The sequence below is a fragment of the Malurus melanocephalus genome, unplaced genomic scaffold (genome assembly GCF_030028575.1).
Source record: "Malurus melanocephalus ecotype Western Australia unplaced genomic scaffold, MMel_1.1 scaffold_96, whole genome shotgun sequence".
NCBI classification, from domain to species: Eukaryota; Metazoa; Chordata; class Aves; order Passeriformes; family Maluridae; genus Malurus; species Malurus melanocephalus.
The window spans coordinates 400,831-427,487 of NW_026623328.1; the positions used below are offsets into that span (position 1 = coordinate 400,831).

The window sequence follows — 26,657 nt, forward strand, 5'->3', positions numbered from 1 at the left end:
TGAGACCGCGTGATAAATAATTTTTGTGTTGTATGCACAAGTTTCTTTCTGAGTTGACGTGCCCGGGGCAACACGTAAACATTTGAGGTCACACATCACACTCAATTATTCGTGACGTGGAGCATTATGCTATTATTTAACGTGCCACTTGAACACATAACTTCATGACTGTCTCCACAACTCTTGCAGTTTCCAGAGGGAACTGATGCCGGTGTGCCGCGGCCCCAGCGCAGAGACAGGGACCCGCCCGCGGTCCCTCAGCTGAGCCATGCCGCCCTCACGGACCACAGCCCCCGTCGGGCCCGGCGGTTCCGGCGCCGTGACGCGCCCAGGGGCCGCCTCCGCCCCTCCTTCCCTTCCTCTCCCTTCCTCCCTTCCCTTCCAGTCCCTCCCGCCGGAGTCCCGCCCTCCTTCCCTCCCGCGTTCGCCCCCTCCTGCTGCGGCGGCGAGCCGAGCCTAGGCGAAGATGGCGAAGACCTACGACTATCTGTTCAAGCTGCTGCTGATCGGGGACTCGGGCGTGGGCAAGACCTGCCTGCTCTTCCGCTTCAGCGAGGACGCCTTCAACACCACCTTCATCTCCACCATCGGTGAGGGGCCGCGCCTGCGGCCGGCGCCGCCATCCCGGCGGGAGAGGGGTCCTGCCCGGGGCCGAGCGGGGAGAGAGGGAAGGAGGGGGAGAAGGGCGCGGGCACCGCCCGTGTGGCCGCCCGGGGCCGGGGCCGGGGCCGCGCTTGGGCCGTGCCGGGGCCAATGCGGGAGAAGGGCCGTGGGCAGCGGGTGCCCGGCCCGGCCGCGCTCGGCAGCGATTGTCCGGCGGGGACGGTGCCGCGGGCCTGGCGGGCCCGCAGGGTTCGAGCCGCTCCTGCAGCGGCCCCGCCACAGCAACAGTTGGGCCGGGCCGCGCCGCCGCCGCCGTTGTTGTTGTGCTGTCGCGGAGCCCGCAGTCCCTTCCCAGAGCACTGCCGGCCTCTGGCAGAACGGCGGCTTCTCGGGCTGTCCCGTTGTGGGTGCCTTGTGTTTCGGTGTAAATTTTCCCAAAGTGGCGGAGGGCAGGGGTTGCTCGAGCTGCCTGTGCCGAGCTGCGTAGTGACAGTGACTGAACCCTCTGTGCCGGTGGTTCTGCTCTYATTTCTTCCCTCAGCACTTCGACATGTGTGTGTTCATGAAATAAAACTCATGTTTTTGAGATTTGGAGTGGTACCGTTCGAGCTCCATAGTCGACTAGAGTTAGAAGCCCCTTAGTGACCAGGCGGAGAAATCTCCTCGACAGAAGTTGAGTTTTGTTCTAAATTTGGTTGCGAAAAGGGGTTTCTAAGCTTCAGTAACCTTTTTTAAGGACAACGAGATGTGACATATCAAAACAGGTTGTTGTGACTTACATTTCTGTGATATTTGTTAGGTTTAARATACTCTGATGAAATAAACACAAGGAAAATCTTCAAGGCCTTCAGTGAGAGACTTGAATTGAAATTACAGTGTGGCAAGACTTGAGATTTATAGTCAGCTACTTGTAGCTGAGGTCACTTTAAAGTGCAGTACACTGTTTTGGGGGTGAAGAGGTAAACTGCAGTGGAGGTTACTAGTATTTAGGAGGGCAAAACTAATGCTGGCTTTAAAAAATAACACTAAGAGAATGAGTAGACTCTATTGAAAATATGAGGTGGAATAGTGTGTGAGTTGTTTTATGTTACCCTAATGCCCCGTCCTTTTTGGACATTTTATTGGGCAGAACTTGGTGCACAAGGAAGAAACAGTCTTTACTTAGGCACATGTGATTGTCTAAATTAGGTGTGGTGTCGTTTCTAGTGCTTTAAGAACAGGTATTTTYGTGTTTTTCTGGCACATTTCTCTCTGCAACGGATTTCAAAATTCTGTATCTGTAATACCAGCCAATTAAGGCCTGAGTAGCGTTTTACCTTAACAGGTATTTTTCTGTACCTTTGGTAGAATAAAAGACTTGATCAACATTAATAAATGCTTTATCATTTTTGAAAAATGCTTACTTTGGTACTGTGCTACTTCTTTATACTTCTGAAGAGATAGCTAACATAAATGGGTGTGTCTGTCTTCCAACCATTTTATTGACGTTTCTTGAACTGCTTATCCCCTTGATAGATTCTTTTTTTTCCTCTTTGATTCACTTTGAAGTCTTGAAGACTGTGAATATGCTGTTGTTTTTTCTTACCTTATTCTGTAAATATAGGATTTGCTCTCATTTCCTTCCTTTATATTTGCTTTTGCAAGTGCCTTTTTTTTTAAATGAATCAGTTTGCAGAAACTTATTAATAACTGAGGCATACTTCTAATTCCATAGGTAGCAGYAATTACATTTTCCTTCTTATAATTCCAGTCCCTTTTTATTTTTCAGCAAAGAACCTCCAAACAGGAAAGTTGACAATGCAGGAAATAGTGAAACTGTTCATAAAAGTGCTGACGTGTGCTTGAATAAAAATACTTGGGGTTTTTCAGTCTTCCTCATGTATTGCGTGTTTTACTTGTAGGTCAATCATGTGGCTCTAATTTGTTCTTGAAGATGTGCTCTCATGCCCTTTGTTTTTCTGTCTTTCACTGGCTTCTCATTAGTAGTTCATTTTTACAGTCAGAACTGGTCCATCTTGATGAGTTTGCGGGAATTCCATTTTTAACAATTCTGCTTTTTTCCCTGGACTGATAAGTCATAGTTAACCCTGATGTGGAGGGAGGGGCAGGGATGCAGCACTTTTCCAAAAAGGCTGCCCCTTCAGTTCAAGTTTTAAGGTCCCCAGATTGCCATTTCTCCTTGAGTACACTGAGTTGTCCTGGAGCATGAGCTGCCAGGCTGTTTGGTTTGTATGTTCTCTGTGAAGTGGGTTCTGCAATATGATGGTATTTACGATGTGTGTTCAATTGAACAGTGATTTTAATTAGTATGTGTGATCTTACGTACCCTCAGTTCTCCTCTGGTCTGTCTCTGCTAACAAGATCAGACTTGGTTTTACCGTAGAAGTCTGAGAAGGTGTGTGCTTGAGATGTGTTGACATTAAATTTTATCRTTTAATCTTATGTACTTACATGCTATTTCTGAGTGAGGTGAGTCATTTAGAGGGTTTTTTAACAATGTTGGATATTTTTGACAGTTACAACTTTTTTCTTAGATTTTAGGTCCTGAAGTTAAAACAATTTTTGTTGCCATGATGAGAGGCCCCACATCCTATCTAAGTACCAAATAACTTGCTTATAGTTTCCCACTTCTGTTATTATTTAGTAGTTTTAACCAGGGTTAAACCACAACACTCGAGTTACCAAAGCAATGGAAGCACTTTCTAAAATGAAAAAMATAAAGTAGGAGGGAAATACGGAAATACTGTTTTTTTTATTCTCAATGCTCATAATACAGAAATAAGTCATTAATGAATTGTAGTTAATTTGTCTTTGTGCACAATATACTTTGCAGATTCCCTTCTGTTTTGCTGTCAATGCAAAATGTGCCTGTAAGGCTACAACATCCATTTAGATTGCTCGGAGGTTGGGAAATGCTCCTTGGACTTTTCTCCTCAAGASTTTGGTCATGCTCATAATCATAATCAACGTTGTATTCAGACAGCAGGGACTTSCAGCCTGGTGTTCTGTGGCCAACAGTTGCATAAGAAGTGGGATAAAAGTGCAGCGCATGGGTATTTATAATTCATCAGACTTCTTTTATTATTTTTTCAGGTGACTCTTGGTGCAAGAGCCTTCATGTCTTTGTCTTGACTACCTGGCATAACTAATACCTTCAGCAGTTTGCTACCCATTATGAGAAGTGAACCAGTGGTCTTTGGGTTATTGGAAGTGATGTATTTTCARTCTGTGAAAGCACAGATTGGCCATAAGCAACTTTAGACACAACAGGTCCTTGCCCTTCAGCAGCTTTTTAATTTTTTATAAAGAGCTCTGTAGCTCTGTTAGGAGAATTTCTGAAAGTGCTGGCAAGTCACAACACTGCCMTGGTCTTTAGTGAGGATCAGCTTTTTATTGTGAACGTGGGACAAAAACTTTTTTTACAACGGGTGTTATGTAAGGTTTTGTTGTTCAGTTTGTTTCCTGAGTGGAAACTTCTGCTTTTGCACACTTCTACATGGAAAGTAAAATGCAGTTGAGTCAGCTCATTTTCATACTTAACAGCTCCTAAAGCAAAACTTATCTTGGAGTATCTCATGTGCATTTTGCTACGAGTTTCAGTGCGATATACAAGAATAAGAAGCATTAATTCAGCAGTCTCTAAGTATCTTAACTTGCTGTTCAAGTAGTGCTGTCTGGTAAAACTGGATTTGGTTTATCATTTGAAATAATWAGGTTTATTTTTTGCATTCCTTTCAACTTTTTTGTATCAACTGGTTTCCATGAGAGTAAAGTYGAATCTTTGTAGCTGATAGCATTTYTGCCTTAGTACAAAGGCTTGCTGACTGAAACAAAATTTGCCGTATTTATTTTTTTAATCCAGGATGATATCAGCATTTGGCAGGAAGTTGCCCACGAGATAGTGCTGTATCTGAGAGTTGAAACCATTTGTTGATTTTACAGAAGTAACTTTTCCTTAGCCTACATCTTCCAAAATAGGACACTACTCYGGCAGACAAGCACGTGTGTGCTGACCTTTGAACACTTCGATGAAAATCCTTTGTSAAGCAAAATTATCAACTTCCCTTTTGCAGTGAAATTTCCATGTCTGTAATGTGTAATGGAAATTGTTTTAGTGTATTCAAGTCAAATCATGCCTCACTRAATATTTCTACCCTGCTTCTCCACAGTTACTTATTTGTATGATGGACAAAGGATTGGCTGTTGCTTTGTTGGGGTTTGGCCTTTTTCCCCGCCCTCCCATTAAGCCTCAGCATTCCCTATCCTCATTCAATCAATTCCTTTCGGGCTTCTCCAGATGGTCGGAGCTGTAGAAGAAAACACATCAATGATAGATGAGCAGCGGCACGGAAGCATCAGGAGAGCATTGTCAGGAGTACTTTATTAATGGTCATTTCTACAAACAGATTGTCATTTGGACTTCCAGGTGGCTTAGTTCACTCACACTCAAGTGGCACTGTTACACATATCTGCAGAGCAGAAGTGTGTGTTCAAGGCTTGTAGGATCTGSGACTAGGGTGTCTCTTCAGGACAGGGTTTCCATGGAATAGGCACAATTTTGTGGAGGTAAATATGAAACTGGAAGAACTGTTCTRTTTTCAAGATCTGTGGTATCTGTGGTGGGTGGTCAGCAAGGTGGTATCCTGGTGTTGGACCGGAAGTTGTAGCTGGAGGGATTGCAGGCTAAAATCATTAAAGTTTCTTGTGACTTTAAATTTGATACTAACACCTAGTTGGTAACAAAGGACATCTTAACGTTGATTTTCATCTGCTGATGAGGATGCATTACCTTACTGTATTCTGCAACAAGCCAACAATAGAATTGAAATTGTTTGGCTTTTATTAAAAGTGCTGCTGCAGCTTTCTTGTTGCGTGTTTACCTCTGAAACAGTGTGACAGATGTCTAACTGTTGATGCCTATTCCTAATTGGCAGATGGAGGTCTGTCTTGGTTATGTGTTACTGGTTATTTGAGTGACAGGAGGGCAGTTTAGAGCTGCTTTTGTGACTTGGTTTGAATGCAAAGTTAAGAGCACAGACTAACATTGAATAAGTGTGGTAACAAATGTATTGGTTGATGGGTGCAGGCTTTGAGAGAGGTATTGAAGACATACAGCTTTTGTTTGGGATTTTTKTATTTACTTTGTAGGAAGCATTTCCTAATCCTTCTGCATTAGGGCATCCTTTTGGCAGAAATACATCTTGAACGTCTTTTTTCAGAATTTAACTGAAATTAATAATAATAATAGTGCATGCAGTGTTTATAATGAAGTCTTATTTCATGTTTTGTGGTAGAAGTTAGCTGGTTTTAATTCAAATGAGATTATTTTGCCTTTTTTCTTTAATTTGATGTTATGGTAGCTTAAATACCAAGTCATCAGGCTGACTAGATATATAAAATAGCTCTGATAATTTCCTAATGTGGATAAACTAGGAATAGTAGTACCATCAACAAAGTTGCACTGTGTAAGGCTTTTGTACAGAGTTAGAATCATAGACTCAGGATATCCTGAGTTGGAAGGGACCCAYCAAGATCTYTGAGTCCAGYTCCAGACTKAWCAGACCAAATGCCCTCAGCTGTTCCCTGTAAGGCTTCTCCTCCARATCCTTCACCAACCTCATGGCCCTCCTTTGGCCCCTCTCTAATAGTCCTTCCTTTGTATCTTTCTTTTACTGTGGCACCCAAAACTTGATCCAGAAGCTTTTAGTTACTGGACTTGCGCCACAAAACTTAGGTCAGCAACTTCTGTCCCAACAGAGGTTGCAGTGGGTTGTAATTCAGTGCCTTTTAAAGGGTTTTTGACCATTAGTAATTGCATCTACTATCAGTTTAATCTTGTGGTCTGTAGTAAACTTTCCTGTTAATGTAAGGTATGACACTTTAGATTGTATGTAGTTAAAGGCAAGTAAAGTACTGGATKTTTCAGAAGGCTTCTCTTCTAGAGRCARCAAACAGCTGACCAAATTTAAGGTAAGTTAAGTTTGCTGCCATTGTGCAGACTCTTCTGCGTTGGGCACCGAGAAAAAAACCCCTGATGCTGAATGTCAGTGACATTGTCTTTTATATGACAACATCAAAGAGCATGGCAAGCAGACTGGTCACTAGTAGGAGTCTGGCACCAAATCTGGAAATTAGGAAAAACAGGCTGAGTATAAGAAATTGGGCAAAGCTGAAGCATCTGCCAGCCAGGGAACACATACACTGCTTCCACTCCCCCCACACCTCCCAACAAAATCCTYCTTTCTTTCACCTGCAGAGCGAAATAGCTTTCCGTTACTGAATCAAAATATCTTGTCTGGGTGGTGTGACTTCTGATGGGATTAAAGATGGAATCAGGTGTCTGTGTCAACCCAGGCATGGAAGGAAGGAGGAAGATATGGTCAGAGTACTCACTGCCTGGGAGAACTCTGGCTTAGCAGAAGGGATATAGAGAGGAGTACCTAGAACATGCAAAGCAGGAAAAGCAGATGAAAAAATTGAATTAATTTATAGTATGGCCTTCATTAATAAGTTGTGTGGCTTTGCTAGTTAATATAGGTAGGAAAAACCTTTCAAAAAAAGGCTATTTTGTTATTCATGTAAGAAGTTAGAGCAGCCCTTCTACTTTCATGTCATTTACTTCTCAAACAAACAAGCAAAAGATAACCCAAACCCCCCACCTTCTTATTTACCCCCATGTTAAAACATGGATTTAAAAAAGCCTCTGATCAGAAAGATGTTTGGGGCTGTTGAGAGTGCTGTCTATAAAAATAACTTCAGTAACTTTAAACTTTTTACTTTGACTTTTTGGCCTGATTTTACTACCTCACTAGGTACTTTCCACACTTGAGTCTAAAACMAAACTATATTTCAGACTCTAACTGAAGTTCCTAGATTAGATTATTTATTTTAGCAAAGATAAATCTTGCTAGATGGGACATTTTGGTCTTCTTGGATCCTTTGGACAGCCAAGAGCTGTCTTACTGAWATTGTTGATATGTGGGGGTTTTTGTTGCATTTTTATCTGTGTTCGTGTTCATGGTAATACCCTTGTTCTCTGCACTTTTTCTTCTGGTATAAGCAGGTCTGTGCCCTCTAAAGTGAGTGGAGTGTTTGTGCATTCCTGTAAAACTTCCAAACATTTCATCACTTCTGTCTTTGCAGCGGTCATGTAGTTTATACCTGCTCTAGCATTATCTGATTTAACTTGTTTTTATCTCTGATGCTCTTGTGGCATCTCTGAAYCTCTCAGGGAGGTGTTTGGCAGTTGGGCTGTAGCAGTGATCACCTGTCCATAGCAGCCCTTCCCTTGGTGTTTTCCATAGCTTGTTGAACCTGCAGCCAGTGGGGTTTGTATGTGGTGCCAGTCGCAGGCACTGCTGCAACAGAAGGTACAAAGTGAGTTGTTTGTACTGTGTGAGGGCATTTGATCTGTAAGTGGCCATGTACTTGCCAGTTCTTGCTTTGCTTTGTGAGTCCCAAGATAACTCGGTGTGCTCACTTTTCATGTAGCACCTCTTCTGTTTTGAACAATGTTCTGCCCCCTCAAAGTCTTTATTTCTTCCCTTTGAATAACCAGTTTTGTGTAGAGCTCTGAAACTTTCAAGGTGTTTTTAAAAAGCAGTGGCATCTTCATTTCTCACTGCACAGACRTATAGGTTTACCAGGACCAAAAATTAGGGAACAAAACCAAACCTAATCTTTTTGGCCTGTTCTTATTGTCATGACTGAATCATGATATGCGAATAAATAAACAATGAACTTTAAATCATGGTGGCAAGGCAGTATTGGTTGCATGGGATTTTTTTAATAAACCTTTTTTTAACCTTTTGGATGCTTAAGATGCCAACTTTGGACAAGGTAATTACTCTTTTTCTTTTTCCTGACAGCAATATTCAGTTAGAATTATCTTGGTTAAAGACATAATTTTTTCTGTATTTTCTATGTTTTCTGCATTTATAAACATAGATGATTTATGTGCAAGAGATTTGGGATAATTTTTTATGTTCTTGGGAGTTCCACTTTGGAGTTTTTTGTGCTTATTTTTTGGTCTTACCTATTAATTTATGTTTTTGATAAGGACCAATCACATGTCATCTTGTATTAAATACTGGACTTTTGAAAGAAGAATCAAATATTTGTATTCATAAGCCACCTTCTAGATGGGGAAGTCAGGTGTTCTTACCCATTAAAGCACGTGGCAGAGGTTTTTTCATATTGTGGAAAGCTGTACACTGCACATCCCAGAGATCTGAGGGAAAGAAGAGCTTCAAAGTAGATRAAAGATGCACAGATCTCCCCCAGCTGCATTACAGGTTGAGTGAACGTGGGCTTGGGTCCCTGGGAGGTCACTGCAGGGGTTTCTCTTCCATCCCTGGCTCAAGCTGAGGTGTGAAGTGCAGAGCAATTCCTGCACTGCCATGGAGCTGCAGCTGGCCTGGTGATACCCTGCTGTGGGATTCACACTGGAGCTGCTTGTGGGCTACMTCTGGGTCTTTATTAAGGATGGCTTCAGTTTAATGCCTGGGTCAGCAGAGCCTGTGCTCTGCTACCCACAGGAGGAGAGCTGTGACTGCGAGTACCTGTGTTCTCAGGTTATACCATCAGTTGTTGTTACAGATGGTGGGAAGCTGAATTATGGAACTCACAGATGAGTGAGTTCAAAGGAGAAAAGGATTTGGTTGTGGCAATTGATCCTGGCAGTGCCTACCCCAGTTTCAGCTGTGAAACTGCAGCCTCAGCTGAAGTCTGTTGGCCTGTTTTAAAGTTTGCTGCTCTCCAGTTGCGTGTTGGCTTGAAAGGAATACRTTCTCTAAGCAGCTAAATTAATACATTCCTCTTAGAGACAGGCGGTCTATAAATAATCCTTAAAATAAACAAACTTGGCTGTCTGTATCAGTAGTACAATTTTAATCTATTTTAAAATTATTTTAGRTGAAACTGAGTTACCACCAAATGTAGCTTATCTGACATTCAAAACAGAATGAGAGGTATACCRTAAGTTAATTTCTGGGAGCTTTTATAGTATCTGGATTGTAAGATCTAAAACATTCTGCAGGGTCTCATCTCTTAAAGTTGCATGGTTGGGACAATTGATACTTTCACTCATGTCCAGTAGTATTAAGTTTCTACTGTTACGTTGTCTTATAGTCTTGAATTTTATATTGAGTATTTTTGGTGTTTAAAATAATGTATTTCAAAGGTTGTTCAGAACAATCTGTAAATTGAATTCAAAACTCCCAAAAGAGAGTTTCAGTGTTCAGGATGTTGCAGTGTCCACACTGAAGCACTGCAGTGTACAGAGGTAGTGGCAGAACTCACAGGAGCACAGGTTTAAGTGGCTGGAGAGCACTGGATTCAGATCTTAGTGTGGTAATCAGATCACACCGTAGGTTACTGAGCTGTCAAAACCAGAGATGTTTCAAAGTGTAGTTCTGTTGATTATAAATTGTGTTCTGAATCCCTTGTTCTCTTTTAAGTAGAAAGTAGCTTATCTTAAGAAAGGAAGCTTAGGCTGGCGGCTGTGCTATAGCTGAGGGGACACGTGCTGGAGGAAGTGGCAGTTTGCTTGGCATCCTGAGCATTGAGCTGGTTTTGGCCATAAATTTCAAGGCCTGAGGAGCAGGAAACTGCCTTATGTTGCACATACACATGGCATCCCCATTCTTGATTGCTGTACCTGCTTTAGCCATTTGTATATGTTTGTTTTGCCAGTGTTTAAACTTTAAGAGCCTTACTGTATTGATAACTTCCAGTGCAAGACACTGCTCTGTGCCTTGTTCTGCAGGACACTGGTGTTGGGTTCTTTGTGTGGGTGAAGAGCTAGATGAAGAAAGGCCAATTAACCTGAAGGAGTCTATTCAGCCCACTCGAGGTTACCAGTGTGTTGTGGGTTCTTATGGGCTGCCCAGGAGGAATGKAGTACAGTTTATCCCTTTAACTTGTGAAAGAGTAACTAAAAACTGGTTGCACTTGTGTTTAATTCTAAAATAATTCATTTTACAACTTTTTGACCTTTACCCTGGCATGTTGCCTCATGTTAATCTGCTGTATTTTTGAATGGGTGCAATAAAAGACTACTGCCTCTTTAATTTACATACTGATACAAGACTTTGCTTAGATCATCTGAAAATTCTTTGCAGATGTTACTAGAGACTAAAGCCAAATGTTCAAGTTCAAAATGATTAGACTTTGTTCTTTTGTATGAGGCTGTATGACACACTGGTATGTTGCAAGGGTTCCCCACCCTGTCTTTTACACTGATCTTGGCTCCTACTTCGTCACTTTTAATTTTTACTACAATTATTCTAGAAAGATCTAATATAAAAGCAGATTTCTGAAGCTTCATTTATCTACTGTTATAGATTGAGAGAGTATACTGATGTAGCGCAAGAATATTTTGTCTTGAAAACCATAAAAAAAGATAGTTGTGTATTTAATCCAAACTCTGCAACACCTCCTGCTGAGAAYAGCAAAAAAGGAGTAATCCCTGGGTAAGCTTGTGGGGAAAATCTGTGGGAACAAATTGATGTCCCTCAGCTGTTGGTTTTATATGAARAGAACAAGTTTCTGGAATTGTTCTGTAGGTGTGTCCATGGAAGATGATGACACTCCTGAGCTCTGTTGCTGTGTATCCACACACAACTCATGTGTGATCAGTGCTGGTGTCTGGTGTGTGTCACCTCGTGGTGCCTGAGGTGTGTGGCAGGGCCTTCAATGGGAATGCACTGGCAGCAGAGGATGCTGAGCTGCTGCTGTGTCTCAGGCTGTGCTGGTGCTCTCAGATTCCCAGCCCTCCTTGGAAGGATGAGCAAGCACAGCCCCAGCAGTGGCAGCTGTGCTGCAGAAGCACTGCCTTTTCCCAGCTCTGCTGTTCACAAGGTGCACAGCCCACAGGGAGAAGCRTTTTCCAAGTAATTCTCTCCCAGGATTCAACAGAGGGTGAAGCRTATTGATTTTCAGTTATGTGCTGCTTGTCACTTCCTTTTTTTTTTAGAGTAAGTTACAAATCTGCTTGCTTGGTTTGAAGTTGCTTTTTAATTCGCTTAACCTGAGTGACTGCAGAAAATGTTTTCCTTTCCTTTTGTRTATCTTAAGACTCTTGCATGTCTCACAGTAAAGAATTTGTGAGATGTTCTCCTTTTCCAGCCTGGTCCATTGAAAAAAATCAAAACCCCACAACCACTAGGCTAGGAAGTACTGATGCTGTGAAGTTGGATCAAGCCAAACTTGAAATTTGATGCATGAATTCCAGTTTTTCTCATGTTGATTTGCTTGAAAGGGTAATGAGACTTTATATCTTGACTCCTTTCCCCATCTTGTAATGCATTCCTTTTTATTGTGGTCCGGTGGTGAGTGCCACAAAGTTGTGTTTATCAGGGAATCCCATTTAAAAAATGTTTTATTTCCATGTAATTCTTCCATTCTTACTTCAAAGGAGTAAGGGAAGATTTAGACAAGTAGGAAGACAGCTTCTTTAAGAGGGCGAGGCTTTTACTGTATGCAGGTCAYGCAAAACAGTTCCTTTTTTGTTTTAATAAACTGTGGTGCATCTCTTATGTTCTTTGATAGACGGGACTAAAATAAGACTCTTTTCTAGCAAGTGAATCTGGTATTTAGTTTTTCACAGCCTCTTTGTCAATTTTTGTGTTTACTGACTTCTTAAAATTCCCTTAGTTCGTATATGAAAAAAACCCCACAGGTAAACAATTTAACATGCTAGTACATTGAATACTTTAAAAAAGTAAAAKAAAGTATTGATTGCCAGAGATGGAGAAATGCTCTGCTGAGGTAGGATATAAGGCTACATCAGAGATGGATGGTTATTTGCATCCTGAAAGGTGTTGATTTCCTCTCTGATCTCTTGCTGCAGCTSTACACATAAGGTCCAGCTGCTGCAAACTGGTTTTGAGCCATATGAAAAACTTAACTTAAATACTGATGAATTGGGTAATAAAGGTAAAGGTTAAGAATTTTAATATTTGTCTGCCAGTGGCAGTATTTTTTTGTTTCGTTTTTTTTATTTAAATATGTTCCTTTTCTGTCTGCCTTTTCCTGCTTATAAAAATCATTCAAGAACATGACTCTTCCAGAAGCATTTTGCTGAGCAGACTGAAGACCCAAGAAATCTTTACCTTCAGGAATTATTTTCTGGTACAGTTGGAACAGCTTACTGGCTCCAACCAGAACACTTCGGTTTGTTTTCTTTGGTCTCTTTGTGCTGTAGCATTTTCTGCAACAGCAGCTTTGTTGAAAAGAAGAAACAAGACAATCTGTCCAAACGTAGGGAAAATTGTAGTGGAGTCCTAGCTGGAACAGATACTGTAGCATGAAAAACCTGAGATATTGGCTCTGATGGCTACAGGGTTAAAATCGGCATGAGGGGAGAACAAAAGAGCAACAGTGATGCCCTGAGAGTAAGCTACTGTTCTAAAAACTAAAGTAACAAAATGAACTTTTTCAGCCTCCCTGCTCAGTTCGTCCTTACATTCCTGTAACAATTGCGTCAGGCTGGTTTGTTAAGGTTCGCGGTAGAAAATCACTGGTACTAGAGCTGGAAAAGGAAGCCCTCCATATGTACTGCTGGGCGATCCTGGGTGTTTGCTGTTACAGTATTGTGAGCCCTTCCTAATATTTCACAATGTCTCTTTACAGTGATTGCATTGCAGTTTAATTATGGGTAAAGTCTGCCCAGGTGTGCTGGAAAAAGAAGAAATATAGCTGGGGAGTGAAGTGATGGAAGAGGTGGTGGCAGAAGAGCTTGGAGATACGAGATGGASATGACTTTTTGGCTTAAACCAAAAGAGGCCAGGCGAGGCTGGCATGTGGCATTTGGCTGTGTGACACTGATCAGTGGCATGTCCTGAAATTTATTAGTCCTGAATTATTTTATAGCTGTAGGCAATGCAAGGTAGACACAGCAACACGCAGCTGCCATGGTTTTCTGTGAGAGTTTTTGTGTGGCACTCATAATGCTGCCCAGTGAATTTGTAGAGTTTTGGTGGAAGCAATGGAAACAAATACCCTCMGAAAACTGAGGAGAGAGGATGCATCCCTGGCCTGTAGTTAGCAAGGATCTGGAAAGGATTTTGAAGAACAATAAGCCCTTAGCTACTTTTACCCCATGCTGCAAGGGAAATGCAAGCAATTACAGCTCTAATGCTCAGAGTGCAACCTGGGCTCCATCCTTGCAGAATGCAAGTTTGTGATTCCTACAACAAATGCCTCTTTATAGCTCTGATCTAATATTTACTGATGTGCTAGATGGGCACCAGTGTGTCAGACTTTCATGTGACAACTCCACTTCAGCAGTTAATTATCCTGTTAGCATTTGCACTCTTAAGAATYAGTCTGGGTGTGTGTTTTCTTAAAGCTTCTAAAACTTCATTTCAGATGGACATCTAAATGTTTCTGGGCTTTTTCTCCCTRTTGGAAGAACAGCATTTCATATTGCATTTTGGAACTGGAAGCTGCTTGATCCTTTGCAATCAAACATTGATTCACAAATGACTCCTCTTTATTTGGCCTGAATCACTTTTCAAGTTTTTGACTCCCAGTGTSTGACTGTGCAAAACAAGAATTAATAAAGGGAATGTTCTGTTAAGAATTAGTGTTGAAATGCTATAGCTGTTGGAGTGTTTTACATGGTGTAATTTCCATGTAGCTGTAACCAGATCGTGGCTTGTAGTTAGCCATGCCAGTGCACTTGGCAGGAAATGGCAGCGCATGTCACCAGGCTTGCTCTGACCATGGGTAGCTCACCACTTCCTGACACTGAAGTGAAAGAACAAAAGAAACATCAGTTTCTAGTTCATTTTAACCTTTAAAGAGTTGCAGTTGCAAAGGTACTTACAGCCTTCTTTTAGCTTTGAAATTAATCTTTGAGAATTTTGATGAAGCTTGTATTGGAAATCTAAAGTTCTGAGAAAATATTTTTTGTGCAGGTCCTGACTTTTAGAAATGAGCAAAGGAATGGTTGTATAAATAATTTCAGTGCTGCAAGGGAAATGAGTAACCACAAGAAACCAGTCTGTGCAAGACCTGGATTGGTGCACATGGGAAGCTTATGCTGCAGTCAGGAGTCCTTCTCAGAAAGCCACCCCTCCAGGAGTCTGTGCTGATGTTAGCTTCAGTAGTTCACAGTTCAGGCAGAATTCTCTTTAAACCACTGCAGTCTCTGAATCTAGTTTTGCTGATARTTTTTGTACTAAAGCTTCAGTCCTAGAGACAAATGASCRTTTAAAACTGATTTAATTTGCTGTRGCACGAAACAATGCTCTTTGCAGAGAAATCCRTATTTGTGCTTTATAACCTTTGAGGCCGAAATAAAATCTATTCTGAGCAAAGGTTATTTGTTTTCAGACCTGAATACGATTATCTGTGATTTCAGCAGCTGTGATTGMACCTAGTTTACAATAAGGGAGGCAGAATCCTCTCCAGTGTAAAATGGAAACACTTGCCAAACCTAAGTTACACAGAATAGAGGTTTTTTGGAAGTACATATGTAATTCTCATGTCATTTTTAGAAGAGAGTGAATTAATTAAAGTATCTTTTTTTTCTGTAAATCTACCAGTGAATCTTGTGAAATTGCAATTGTAGTAGTAATCATAGCATTTTAAATTAATGCAATTAATTTCATATGCTGTAAAAGTGCTGATGTGATATTTTTGCTCATAATTTGTGTTCTAACTAATGAGCTGAACTACGTATCCATGGCACATTAAGATTAAGTGGCTGAAACTTGTTATTTTCAGTATATTAAAATAGTAATATTGCTTGTAAGAAGAATGAAATTCAAATAGCTAATGAACATCGATATTTCATCTTYACATTCTACTGTGGTGTATTAAAAACTCCCATAGCTTCCTGTTTAATGGATGGATGAATTCTTAAAGCTAGAAGCAGCATTTTTCAATTAAGATATTCTTGATAATTGTCAATTAAATTACATCTTAAGAAAGTTTAATTTCTTCTAACTTACCCTCATCTTTTAYAAGCTACAACTAAATATCAACTAACTGTTTAAAATGCAGTGAAGAAAAAGTGGGCCATTTGTTTCCAAACCAATTCATTTGGGGGATACTGTTACAGGATTGAAAAATATGGCTGTCATGTAGTAGTGAGACTTGAGCAGTGTCAATTTGACCTATGTTTTAGTATAGATTCAGAGATGCAAAGGTTAAAGTAGTTAGGGTAAAGGCTAGTCTGTTTGGAAATCCATTTCACCCCTCTAAACCTTAAAAAGACATTATTAATCCCTTCTGAATTAATTTTTTAATCTCTTTTTGAAACCTATGGCTTAAAATCTGAAATTTGTTTTCAAAATCATTCTGAGAACTGATGGGTACCATGTGGAAGTATAAGGGGCAAAAAGAGAGAAATGTTTTCTTGATACTTGTTGGAGCTTCCAAGAAAATCTGAGTTGCTCCTAAATGAGTGTTCTTGAAAGAGAAGTCTTATATCTCCTGTGTTGTATTACCAATTACTGTGATGTATGGTTAGATTGCATCAAAAATCAGCTTTCAAAAATAGATGCTGCCTTTGAAAAGGAGCTAAGGAGTCCCAGGATGTGTTTTTAACTTGGAGCCAGGGGTATCAGGGGACTGACTTGAACTGCAGGGACCACTCAAAAATTCAGGAGAAATTCAGATTAGTGACCTTACTGGTGTAAAATGGAAAAATTTGGAGATGAAGTGTTCTGCTAATGATCTTGACTAACTAGTAGTGAGTCTGAGTTTGGTCTGCTTTCACTGTGCAGAATAATTTATCCTTGACWTGTTGGATGCAGCTGAAAACCTTTGTGCATTCTCAGCACTTCCAAGTGTGGAAGAAATGGCAACTTCAGAATAGTTCTATTGACTACGTTTGCTCTTACCAAATTGCCAAAAGGAAACTGAACACTTCCTTTTCATTAATTGCAAAACTTTATGAGTATCTTTTCTTTTTCTGGCAGGAATCGACTTTAAGATCAGAACAATAGAATTAGATGGAAAGAAAATCAAGCTACAAATATGGTAAGCATTCCAAAGTAWCTCAAGTTTTCAGTGACTTGAATTCACTTTGAGAAAGAATACTTCATAGCTTTTGAGCTTCAGYGTTCCAGAAGTTTCATACCTTTGTTCATTGACTGTCCATAAGGGTTATGCTTTCATCTTGGAGTGGTTCTGCTTCAGCAGCACAGGAAATAGCCTGTTCACATGCAAGCATTACAGCAACTTCCCATTTTATCAAAAGCTATCCTCTTCAGSCTGCTTTTAGCTTTTCCATGTGGAGGAGAAATATTAACTCAGCAGCTTAACTAAAATATGCAAGCCAATAAAATGTAATCTCCTCTGATACTTTGATACCTGGTTGTACTCACCGAGGCAGAGGTGAGTGATAATGCTCCCATTCCTTGAGTGGTGGCTTAATAGAAACTGAGTCTCCTGATAGCAGCAGATGAGTAATTTTGGAGTAGTGTTGCTACTCTTGCCAAATGCTTAAAATGCTGCTGCTGTAAGGGCTCTTGCTGATTTCTCATTTTCTAGCAAAGATCATTGTTATTTGCATGTGAGCTRGAATCCTTGTGACTAAGGTGCAGTGCCAGAAGTGGCTGGTAAAAATTTTCTGTTTGTAATACTAGCTAARAAACCTGGGTTTTGTCAGGCCTTTGGGGCTCAGCTCCCCCGAGGTGTGACTGATAGCCAAACACTTGGGTCTGCTGGTTTACTCACAGACAGGTCCTGCTTTCAAGCACACAGGACTAAACACCAGCACCCTGAGCAGCAAACTGCATGTGACAGTACACTATCCTGAAGTATTTTACTGCTGTGTGTTGTAACAATTCTTTTAAGATAGAACTTGGATGCATCAGAGCAGTTTTTTTTTTTTTTAATTACTGGAGGGCAGGCTGTGTAGTGCTGAGTTCTATTGCTTGCATGGAAACTGGAGTGGTTTTATGCCATTTCTGGTGCTGCTCTAASCACTGGTGTAAGGAGGGTCTCTTGGGAGTGAGTAAACTGCTGAGGGCTGAAGAAACTTGTGCAAACAACCAAAGGTGTGTTTTTCCTAATGAACAAGTATCAATGCATTGTTAGTGTGTTTCAAAAGACACCTCTAAGTACAGATGAGTGTAAAACAAATCCTTTTTTCACTGAATTGTAGGGATACAGCAGGGCAGGAGAGATTCCGCACCATCACGACAGCTTACTACAGAGGAGCCATGGTGAGTGCTCCCACTTCAGAAAACTAAACACAACTAGTGCAACTGGTTTGCTGTTCCTATAGTTATGTCGTGTAAGTCTTCCACTGGAGGACTGGATAATTGTGGCTTGAGATGTGGGGAATGAATTTTGTGGTTTGGTTGGGGATTTTCTGTTTGTTTGTTTTTCCTTTTGTAAACGTGCTGGTACTTGGTCTAGGCCTGCTTTTTGCGATGTTTTTTAAATATAATTGAAATTTCTGCAGATTTTAATAAAATTAGTTGCCAAGCTTTAATCAGATAGGTTGGTTTTTTTTTTTTTCTTTTAAATGCAGTCAAATGTAGTCATAGAGTTCTGGTTGCTGGAGTAGTAGAATTTCTAAACTTTCCCTGACTATARGCTAATAATTAAAAACTTTGTATAGGTGATGTGTTTGACCCCCTAAAGTGGCAAAAGATGTTAAATCATAATGTTTTGGGTAAATTCAGAGCCATGGTGTAATGCCTTGAGAAAATACTTATTCACTTATAATCCTATGTTGAATTTCTTTGGAAACATAATTAAACCTACAGCATACATCAAAAGTCAGCCAACAGTACCAGCTCATCTAACCAGATTTTCCTAAATTTATTTAGGGAATTATGCTGGTGTATGACATCACAAATGAAAAGTCTTTTGACAACATAAAAAACTGGATAAGAAACATAGAGGAGGTAAGTGCTTCATTCCATCTTATGATTTCCCTGGGACAAATAAAAAGTAAGTAATGAAAGTTATTCACTTCCACTATAGTTGCCAACATATATGGCCATGCACCACTTGGAAGTAAAGTGTGTTCTGTTACATTTCCAGAATAGCCAAATGCCTGTTCATGTGTGCAAGCTGCTACAGAGCTCGTGGCACACGTTTGATCTATAGCAATACTTGGGCAAATGTAATCTAGGAGTATTTATTCCAACCTATTCARTATTTTAATTGCTTGTTTCAAAAGTCAGTCTCTCTCAGTAATGCCTTCACATGAGATTATTTCTCTAAAATAAAAGTCTGTTGTGGAGGAGTTCGACACACAAGTTTCTTTTAAACAATGATGCGCTTTGTTCCTGAGAGATTACTTTTTCTTCTTCCAGCATGCCTCTTCTGATGTAGAAAGAATGATCTTGGGTAACAAATGTGATATGAATGAAAGAAGACAAGTCTCAAAAGAAAAGGGGGAGAAGGTAAGATTTGGTAACATACTCTATTTAGAACTTGCTTTTCCCCAGATTCTAGGTTCTGGATGGTTGCTAAGTTTTAGGCATATAAGAGAGAATGGGTCTCAAATCTCTTGTTTCAGAAACTTTTATATGTATAGGGTGCCAGGTTTGGGGGTTTTAAATGGCACTTTACTGTCTTCAAGTTTTAATGAATTTAACAGTACTGTTGTCTTGAGGGCAAGATCCTGGAAAAAATGTTGACTTTTGCTACAGCATGAAGTATTCTAGATCTCAATATAAAGTTTTGTATATAGTTTGATCATGTTGTACTCAATTCACTGTGGTAGTTACTTATTCTTGTTATAAGTGTTGTTATTAAAGCTGAAGTCATTAGTTGAACAAACAAGTGAGTAAGAATGCTGCAAAATCTGTGGTGTGCAGCTGAAGTAGTGTGGTTGTTGGTAACACAGCTTATGGGATGACTGTATTGTAGTTGTCTGCTCCATAATCCATACCAATAAAGATTCTACCTTAATGTTCTTTTAGACCCTAAGTAAGACTTTTTGTGAGAAAGTAATGTCTTTTTTTATTTTATTTTGGCTTTATATGAGAGTATGGCCAGTTCTAGTATTTTGTCTAATTGTCTTTAATGTCCTTGCAAGAGAAAATAGAAGTGAAACTTCCTTGGTTTGGTTTTTAAAGCCTGTTGCAGCATGCAGCATCTATTCTATCATGAACCTATTGTGAACCTATGTATGAAACATTCCTTTTACAACAGAACTTCAAACCACTGAAAAACTGTAATCTCTCTTCCAGTTAGCAATTGATTATGGAATCAAATTTTTGGAGACAAGTGCAAAATCCAGCATAAATGTGGAAGAGGTAAGAGATGGGTGCTACACTTAGGTGTTTCTTGAATCACTTCTGTGGAGATACGTTCTGGGATCTGCTGAGCTTTCTCACCTGATCTGGGACTTGAAGTCCCAGCTGTGCTCCTGTGCCTACTGCTACAATCCAACTGTTTCTCATTTTCTGGTAATGTCTGAACAATGTCTGAAATTGTTATGCATGGGTGTTAACAAACTGGTTTACTATTACTGTAGCAAGCAGTTGCTTTAAATATCTATGCCTTGCTACTTAAATTTCAAGTCYTTTTGGACAAGGAATAAGTGAAATTTTAGAGCAGTGCTKTGTGCAGGAAATGGGATTCAAGATTCTTTCAGGATAACGTGCTACTGTGTCACGGAGCCTTCAGGTTACTACTAAATGCATGCTGTGCAGGTGACACTGAAAAACTGTGTTATCCTGGAACATCAGGTCATAAACTCATGTTAGAGGAAGAAGCAGACTTACAGTGCTGTCTATAGATTTATAATCTGTTTTCTTGCAAATAACTTTTATGCTAAAACCACAAGATCTGTATTTATGAGAGCATAAGGAAATAGAGTCAGAAGGAGGAGTGGCTCAAGTCCAGTCTATCTTACCATAAATTACTCRTGTCATCTCAGGGAGGGCAGGGGGAGGATCTGAACTGTATGAAAAGTGTGGACAAAAAAATAACTAYATCAAAATGTAGTTACATTAAGATTCAGTCATCCAAAAAGGTAGATTTGTTCTTAAGTCTTGTCCCTGTACCTAATTTTAAAAGCCCTTCTACAGGATACTCTTTAGAAGTCCTGCAAACACCTGCTTAATTCAGGTCATGCATCTGACAAATTAATTAGAAACTGAAGACATTGTTACTTTAAAATAACATGAGGGATGTTGTGCCAGCCTTAAAATAACATGAGGGATGTTGTGCCAGCCTGCCGTGTTTTTTTCTGATTGCAGGGTGATTGTTTTACAGGAGAGAATTAGAATGGACTGATCTGCATTGTGCTGCACTTGGAGTAGCTTGACCTGATTTCCATGGAGTTCTTGTGATTCTTAGAGCAGACACTGGAAGGGACCATGAGCAGTTAATATCAGAGTGAATAGTTGAGTTCCTCTGATGGTTGACTCGCTCTGTCATGACATAGCAGTTTCATTTTTAACTCCTGCAGGTCATGAAATGCACAACAGTAGTCAGTGCTTACACTTAAACTATCTGGCTCTCTGAATATTTTTTTAATTGTCACATGAATGGTGAAGAAAGAATTAAAAAATGCAGCTGGTGTAGGCATTTGGCAATCACTAACGATTTAGTTTACTTTCCACCAAATACTTAACTTGCGGGGAATTACACAATTGTGATATTCTTGGGATCAGAAGTGAATCAATTTATTTGTTGTGATTTATTTACATTAAATGAGTGTTTGTCTTTGGATATATTCCAAACACAATGAGAGGGGAAGTGTTTACACTTCTTACATTCTGGAACCATCCTTAGATTATTAGGGCCTCTAGACAGCCTAAAGTCTTGCTTTTTCCTGCTCCTGGAGAATTGTGGAGTTTTCCTTCTAAATTTCCTTGCTCCTTCATGCATTGAAATCTGGGATACTGAGATTTGCCAGTTACTATTTATGGGGKTTTTTTTGGTTTGTTTTTAATAGAGATACTGGAAATTTGAATAGCCTTATATATCTTCCAGGAGCAAAGCTTTTGGAGGACAGAAAGCAAGCTAACCTTAATGTGAATGCCCAGGCTTGCACTTCTCAAACCTCTCTGGGTTTCTAATTGTGATGCACRGTTCAGTCTGGGGGGGAAATAAAAGCAGGGTTAGAAAAATCAGCTGAAGGCTGCATATACTTTCTCCCTCCAGAGATGTGCAATGGGAAKGTCTCTTCACTTGCTTCAGTGATTGGCAAGATGGAGACTAAAAATAAATAGGTTTTTTTTGAAAGCATGTTTAGTGAAATTTTAAATATGCAGATACTGTACAGATCTGCAACTCAGAGCGCTTTCAGTGCCCTACAGAACACTGTATTGTTCATGTGTCTGGCTATTTCAAGTTTATCATGTCCATTATGTTTTGTGACTAACTCYTGTTTGTTTTTTCTTTATTTCCACTCCTCACCAGGCATTTTTCACACTTGCACGGGACATTATGACAAAGCTCAACAGAAAAATGGTTTGTATTTCCAATTAGCATACATACTAGATACAGTGAGAGGACAGCTATCATAATTGCCAGTAGTCCTACTAAAAAACTCCTGGGGATTACAGCAGTTACTAGATCAAATTTGAGCAAACAGTGGTTTATCATGCTTTATTACACATYAGAGCATAACTATTCATTATTTTGCATGAACGTTAATATTGGGCAGCCTGAAACTGATGTGTTCTTCCAAACTGCAGTAGTGTGATCTGAGGTTTATTATGTAGTCTCTTTTCCAGCTAATTATTGAGATCTGGATTGTTATATAAATGTTTCTTTTTTACCCAGAGAGTTTTACCAAGTGATTAACAAACTCTGGATAACTGAGGAGCTTAAGTTGCTGCAGATCTCTGCTCTGGTTATTGCCTTGCAAGTGGGGAAGTAGGGATGGAGACTAGGAAAGCTAGAGATATTTTTTCTGCATTTTATGATGTTGGTCCTCTTTTCTCTTTCAGAATGACAACAGTTCATCAGGGGCAGGTGGGCCAGTAAAAATAACAGAAAATCGATCTAAGAAGAGCAGCTTCTTTCGATGCACGCTACTTTGATGAACTTCTAATGATAGACTGCAGCACACTTAGAACCTTTTCTGCTTCTTTGAAAGCACAGGGTCACAAAGCCTCAGAAATAATACCACCAAGCTGCTGCTGAGAGCTCCATTGAACGTAGACTGCGATACACAAATACCAAGTGGATTTTGCTCACTAAACCTATTGACCTGTCAGGCTCTTCTTTCTCAGATATGGAAGCTATGAAGTGGAGACACAAATGCAAGATTTAACTTGTTTTCCTTTTTTACTTTCTGTTTTATTGCCTGTTGCAAAAGCTGCTATGTTTCTTTTAACTTTGCACATCCATATTGGCCTCTTACTGCCTGTTACAGCACAATCTTACATTTGTATTTGCACAGTTCGACTTGTAAGATTCTTAACAGATTTGTGCAGTTTTCTTTCTCCTTTTAAACAAATTTATTTTCAAGCAGAAGAGCCAGAGAAAAAATAAGTCTCACTTCCCATTATTTTCTATGCTGTATACTTGTGGCCATGCAGTATGGATGTTGTTGCTCTAGTGATGAGAATTACTGTAACAATTGGAATTTAACAATTTGTACRGATTTTGTCTCTTAGATGCACAAATCTGTTTGCAGAAGCTATGGCTTCTATTCTGAATGTAGTACGTTGCTTTTCTTTCTTTACCAGAATTAGCAAAGTTGTGTTCTGAATTGCCAGTCRCTGTCTGATTCACAGATGCACCTTTCAGTTATTTGAATAAACACAGTGTCTTTCCTCACTTAACTTTCCTTTGTTAGCTCAGACTGCACCTTTTTTTGTTTCTGATGAGGAAGTACACTCTGGATTTGAAAACATCACCAAAAATTGGCCTCGTCACTCTCACTTAAGTGGCTTGTGGAAGCTGAATGCATGAGTTTTGAGTAACCTTTTTGTGGATTCACTTGTTCAGAAATGACTGCTTCTAAAGGTGACTTCCATTTTTACTCTTAATTCTAAGGGTAGTTCATTAATGTTTGTAAGCATTGACCCTTSACAACAGAGGTGTCCAAACCCAAGCTTCCTGGGCAGTTGGTAAAGTATCTCAAGCTTTGGCACTAAGGAAGCCTCTCATTAGGGCTATAATGTACTCCTGGTTATGCAGTTAATGCTGAATGTGTGTCATTGGTCTCCTCGAGCAGTTGTTTTTTCATCCAAAACTGGTACAGTGACCTAGACTGTTAGAAGCAGAGGTGAAACATAGTTGCCTTTTTTACTCAACTGAGCATTGTATAACCTAGTCTTTGTTCTACTACTTTTTTATTGTCTTCTGAAAAATTTCCTCGATGAGCAATTAAAACAGGTGCTTTAGTTCTGTTGGTGTGCCAAACGTGGACCATTGTAAGCTTTAACTACAAGTTTGTGTCCAGCATGTTTGCTGTTAGGGGATGGGTGTGTTCTGTCATTGTCAAAGGAAACGTCTGACATGCTTGCTTTTGCTTCACTTCGTTGTCTGGAGTTGTAAACAGTGAGTTGGTTGTTACCACAGATAACCACTTCATTTTGTTGTGTCAGGTACTGAATTTGTCATCTCTGGGTCAGTTCTAAGTAGAACAGGCCAATAGCATTAGATTTAAAGCTTTTGCTTTTGAAAGGTTTAACATTAGTAGATGGTTCCATAAAGTTTTCAGTGGTTATCAACCTGTCCCCAYGTGTAGTTTAATAGAAGTAGTTCTTGTAACTAGATGGTGGATCTCATGAACTGCYGTTGCTGCACTAGAACAGAGAAACCTTCATGGCAACAAGGTTTAGTGAAAAAACAAAGCAACCCTAACTGCTCTGTTGTCTACCCTTGATGTTTTTCTTGGACAGGCTAAGGCAGTTATGTTTTCTGTATGGTTAAAAAAGTGCTTCTATACAGAAAGTGTTGTGACACCAATTATGAATGTTGTTTATTTTCAGTAATTTACCTCTGACTTATTTGGTGTCGTAATACTTTGATTTTTATCTCAGGGGTTGTCTGTAAACCAAAACTGACATGTTCTGTGTTTGGCACTGTTTACAGAATGCTTTGTATTGTTTTTCCTGTCTTGGCTGTGTGGTTAAATGTTCATTCAATATTAGTCTCCATGAACTTCCCTTTGAAAGAGCCTGTAAGTAGTAGAGTCTATGAAGTGCTTCTTGAAGCAGCAGCGAATTGGGGTATCTGCTCTGTACGGGGGAGGGTGGGAGGGAGAAAAAAAAAAAAACTTGCTATTTTCTTACATTTAGCTGTGCTAAACTGTACATAAATGTGAGGTAAGACCATAGGAAATTCACTTTATGCATGAGAAAGACTGCAGTAAATATTTTACTTTGCTTATTGTTCATGTACAGTTCATCTTTTTCTATTTGTAGAAGAATTTAATGCAATTTTGTTGTCATCTGCTGAAACTGAAGAATTCTAATTTCATGTGGTCTTATGGATAAGGTAAAATGCAGATTTCTTTCTTTGTGTCTTTGCCCCCACCCCACTTCTCCAGCAGTATTAAATGGCTGAGTGGCTGCACTTTATCGGTGTGCTAACTTTTGGTCAGTAGWGACCTTTCTGTGTAGAGTCTGCCCTGTCAGACATGGAGAAATGTGCTGTATCTTAGCGTGCAAATCAGCTGTATGTTTTACTGGGGTATTTTAGCTCTGTTTTCCTCTAGACAAGCAGGTGATGATAATGGTATTGTTCTGCCTACGCATCAAATGCTGGGTTTTACAGGCTTTTCTAATATCACTATGATTGTTTTGTGCAGGTCTCTGTTTCTACTTTGCTCAAGACTATATAATCTTAAGTTTTGAAGGACTCTTAACCATACCTCAGTCAACTAGTTAGTACTCTAATGCCCATTAGAATGAAAGTCATATACTTATTATGCATTAAGCAGCAAATGTATTTCTGTTTTCTTCCAGAAATTGCCATTAACCTTTCAGGAAAGCAGACATTTTTTGGTGGATTTCAATAAAACAAAAACGCTGCTTTTGCTTTGGAGTTTTAGGAGAACTGCCCTCAGCCCCATGCCTGTGCACTATATCTTGACCAATATTTTTCTAAATGGTTTTAAAGAAAAGCCAAACAAAAAACAAACTGGTCTCAGTGCTTTGCAATTTTAGCTTTCAGTCTGTGCTCAGCAAAACATGCACAAGAAGTTTTTGTTGAGTGTATATAGAATATGTTCTTTGCTTATATGGGAGTTCTAATATTGCTAAAGCTTAAACCACTCATGAAACTTAATGCAGCTCACTTTTCTCTTTGGGGGACAGTCTCAAAAATGCTGAATGACTTTTCAGACCTGTAGTTCTCTTTACAGAAAATATTTCCCATTGTAAGTAACTTTCTCATACTAGTCTGCTGAAGTTAAGTGAATTACTTGGATCATTTTCACAAGTGAATAAAGGAGTCTTGAATGTACATATCACATTAAAATATTGTGAATGCATAATGATTTGAAAGTACATGAATAATATGTAAAATGCATAAATGTGTTATTTGTGAAAATGCATCTGTTGTTTGGTTACCTGTTAATGTAATGGAATTTTTGCAATGTTAAACTTGCTAAGGATTGATCTGTAGGTGATAATAGGTCTTTTTTCTCCTCCATTCACTGAACTGCTKATACCATTCTCATAAATAAAACTTGTATTTCTTTCTTCCAAAAAAAGCAGGATTTACATTGATTTTTCTTGTTTCTGGTGAATTTAACTATTTCAGTGCATTCCTATGGCCTTACGAACATTTTTGCAAATAAAACTTCAATTACCATTATTTTAATGCTACATAGCTATGAAATTCAGAGTAAAAAGTACAGTCTTTGAGAAAATGCTTAATTTTGAAATAGAAATGTTCTACTGTGTGTGTTTAAGCACATTTTACCTCTGGTATAAAGGTGTAATGTGAAGATCTCCTGCAGATAAAAGTGAACTTGTCATGTGGTTAACTTGTAAACCTAATCATTAATTGTGTATTGATGTATATAGACAAAAAAACCAAACCCAGCTCCTAAGAAAACCTTCATAGTCCAATAGTTTTATTATTTCATGTGAACTTTTTTACAATGTGTGTCTCAAATAAAAGTTACATAATGAAAAGCATTTTGGAGTATTTTGTAT

The 26,657-nt window shown here is 39.5% G+C and overlaps 1 protein-coding gene across 1 annotated transcript; it reads left to right on the plus strand.

The window, feature by feature from the left end:
* Positions 1–343: 343 nt before the first annotated feature.
* On the plus strand, positions 344–26,657 carry RAB8B (RAB8B, member RAS oncogene family). Its single transcript, XM_057368662.1, has 8 exons — positions 344–590; positions 16,536–16,596; positions 17,726–17,786; positions 18,399–18,476; positions 18,891–18,980; positions 19,773–19,838; positions 21,955–22,005; positions 22,488–26,657. Exons 1-8 carry the CDS (start codon positions 467–469, stop codon positions 22,578–22,580), a joined length of 624 nt encoding a protein of 207 aa, XP_057224645.1. The 5' UTR covers positions 344–466; the 3' UTR covers positions 22,581–26,657.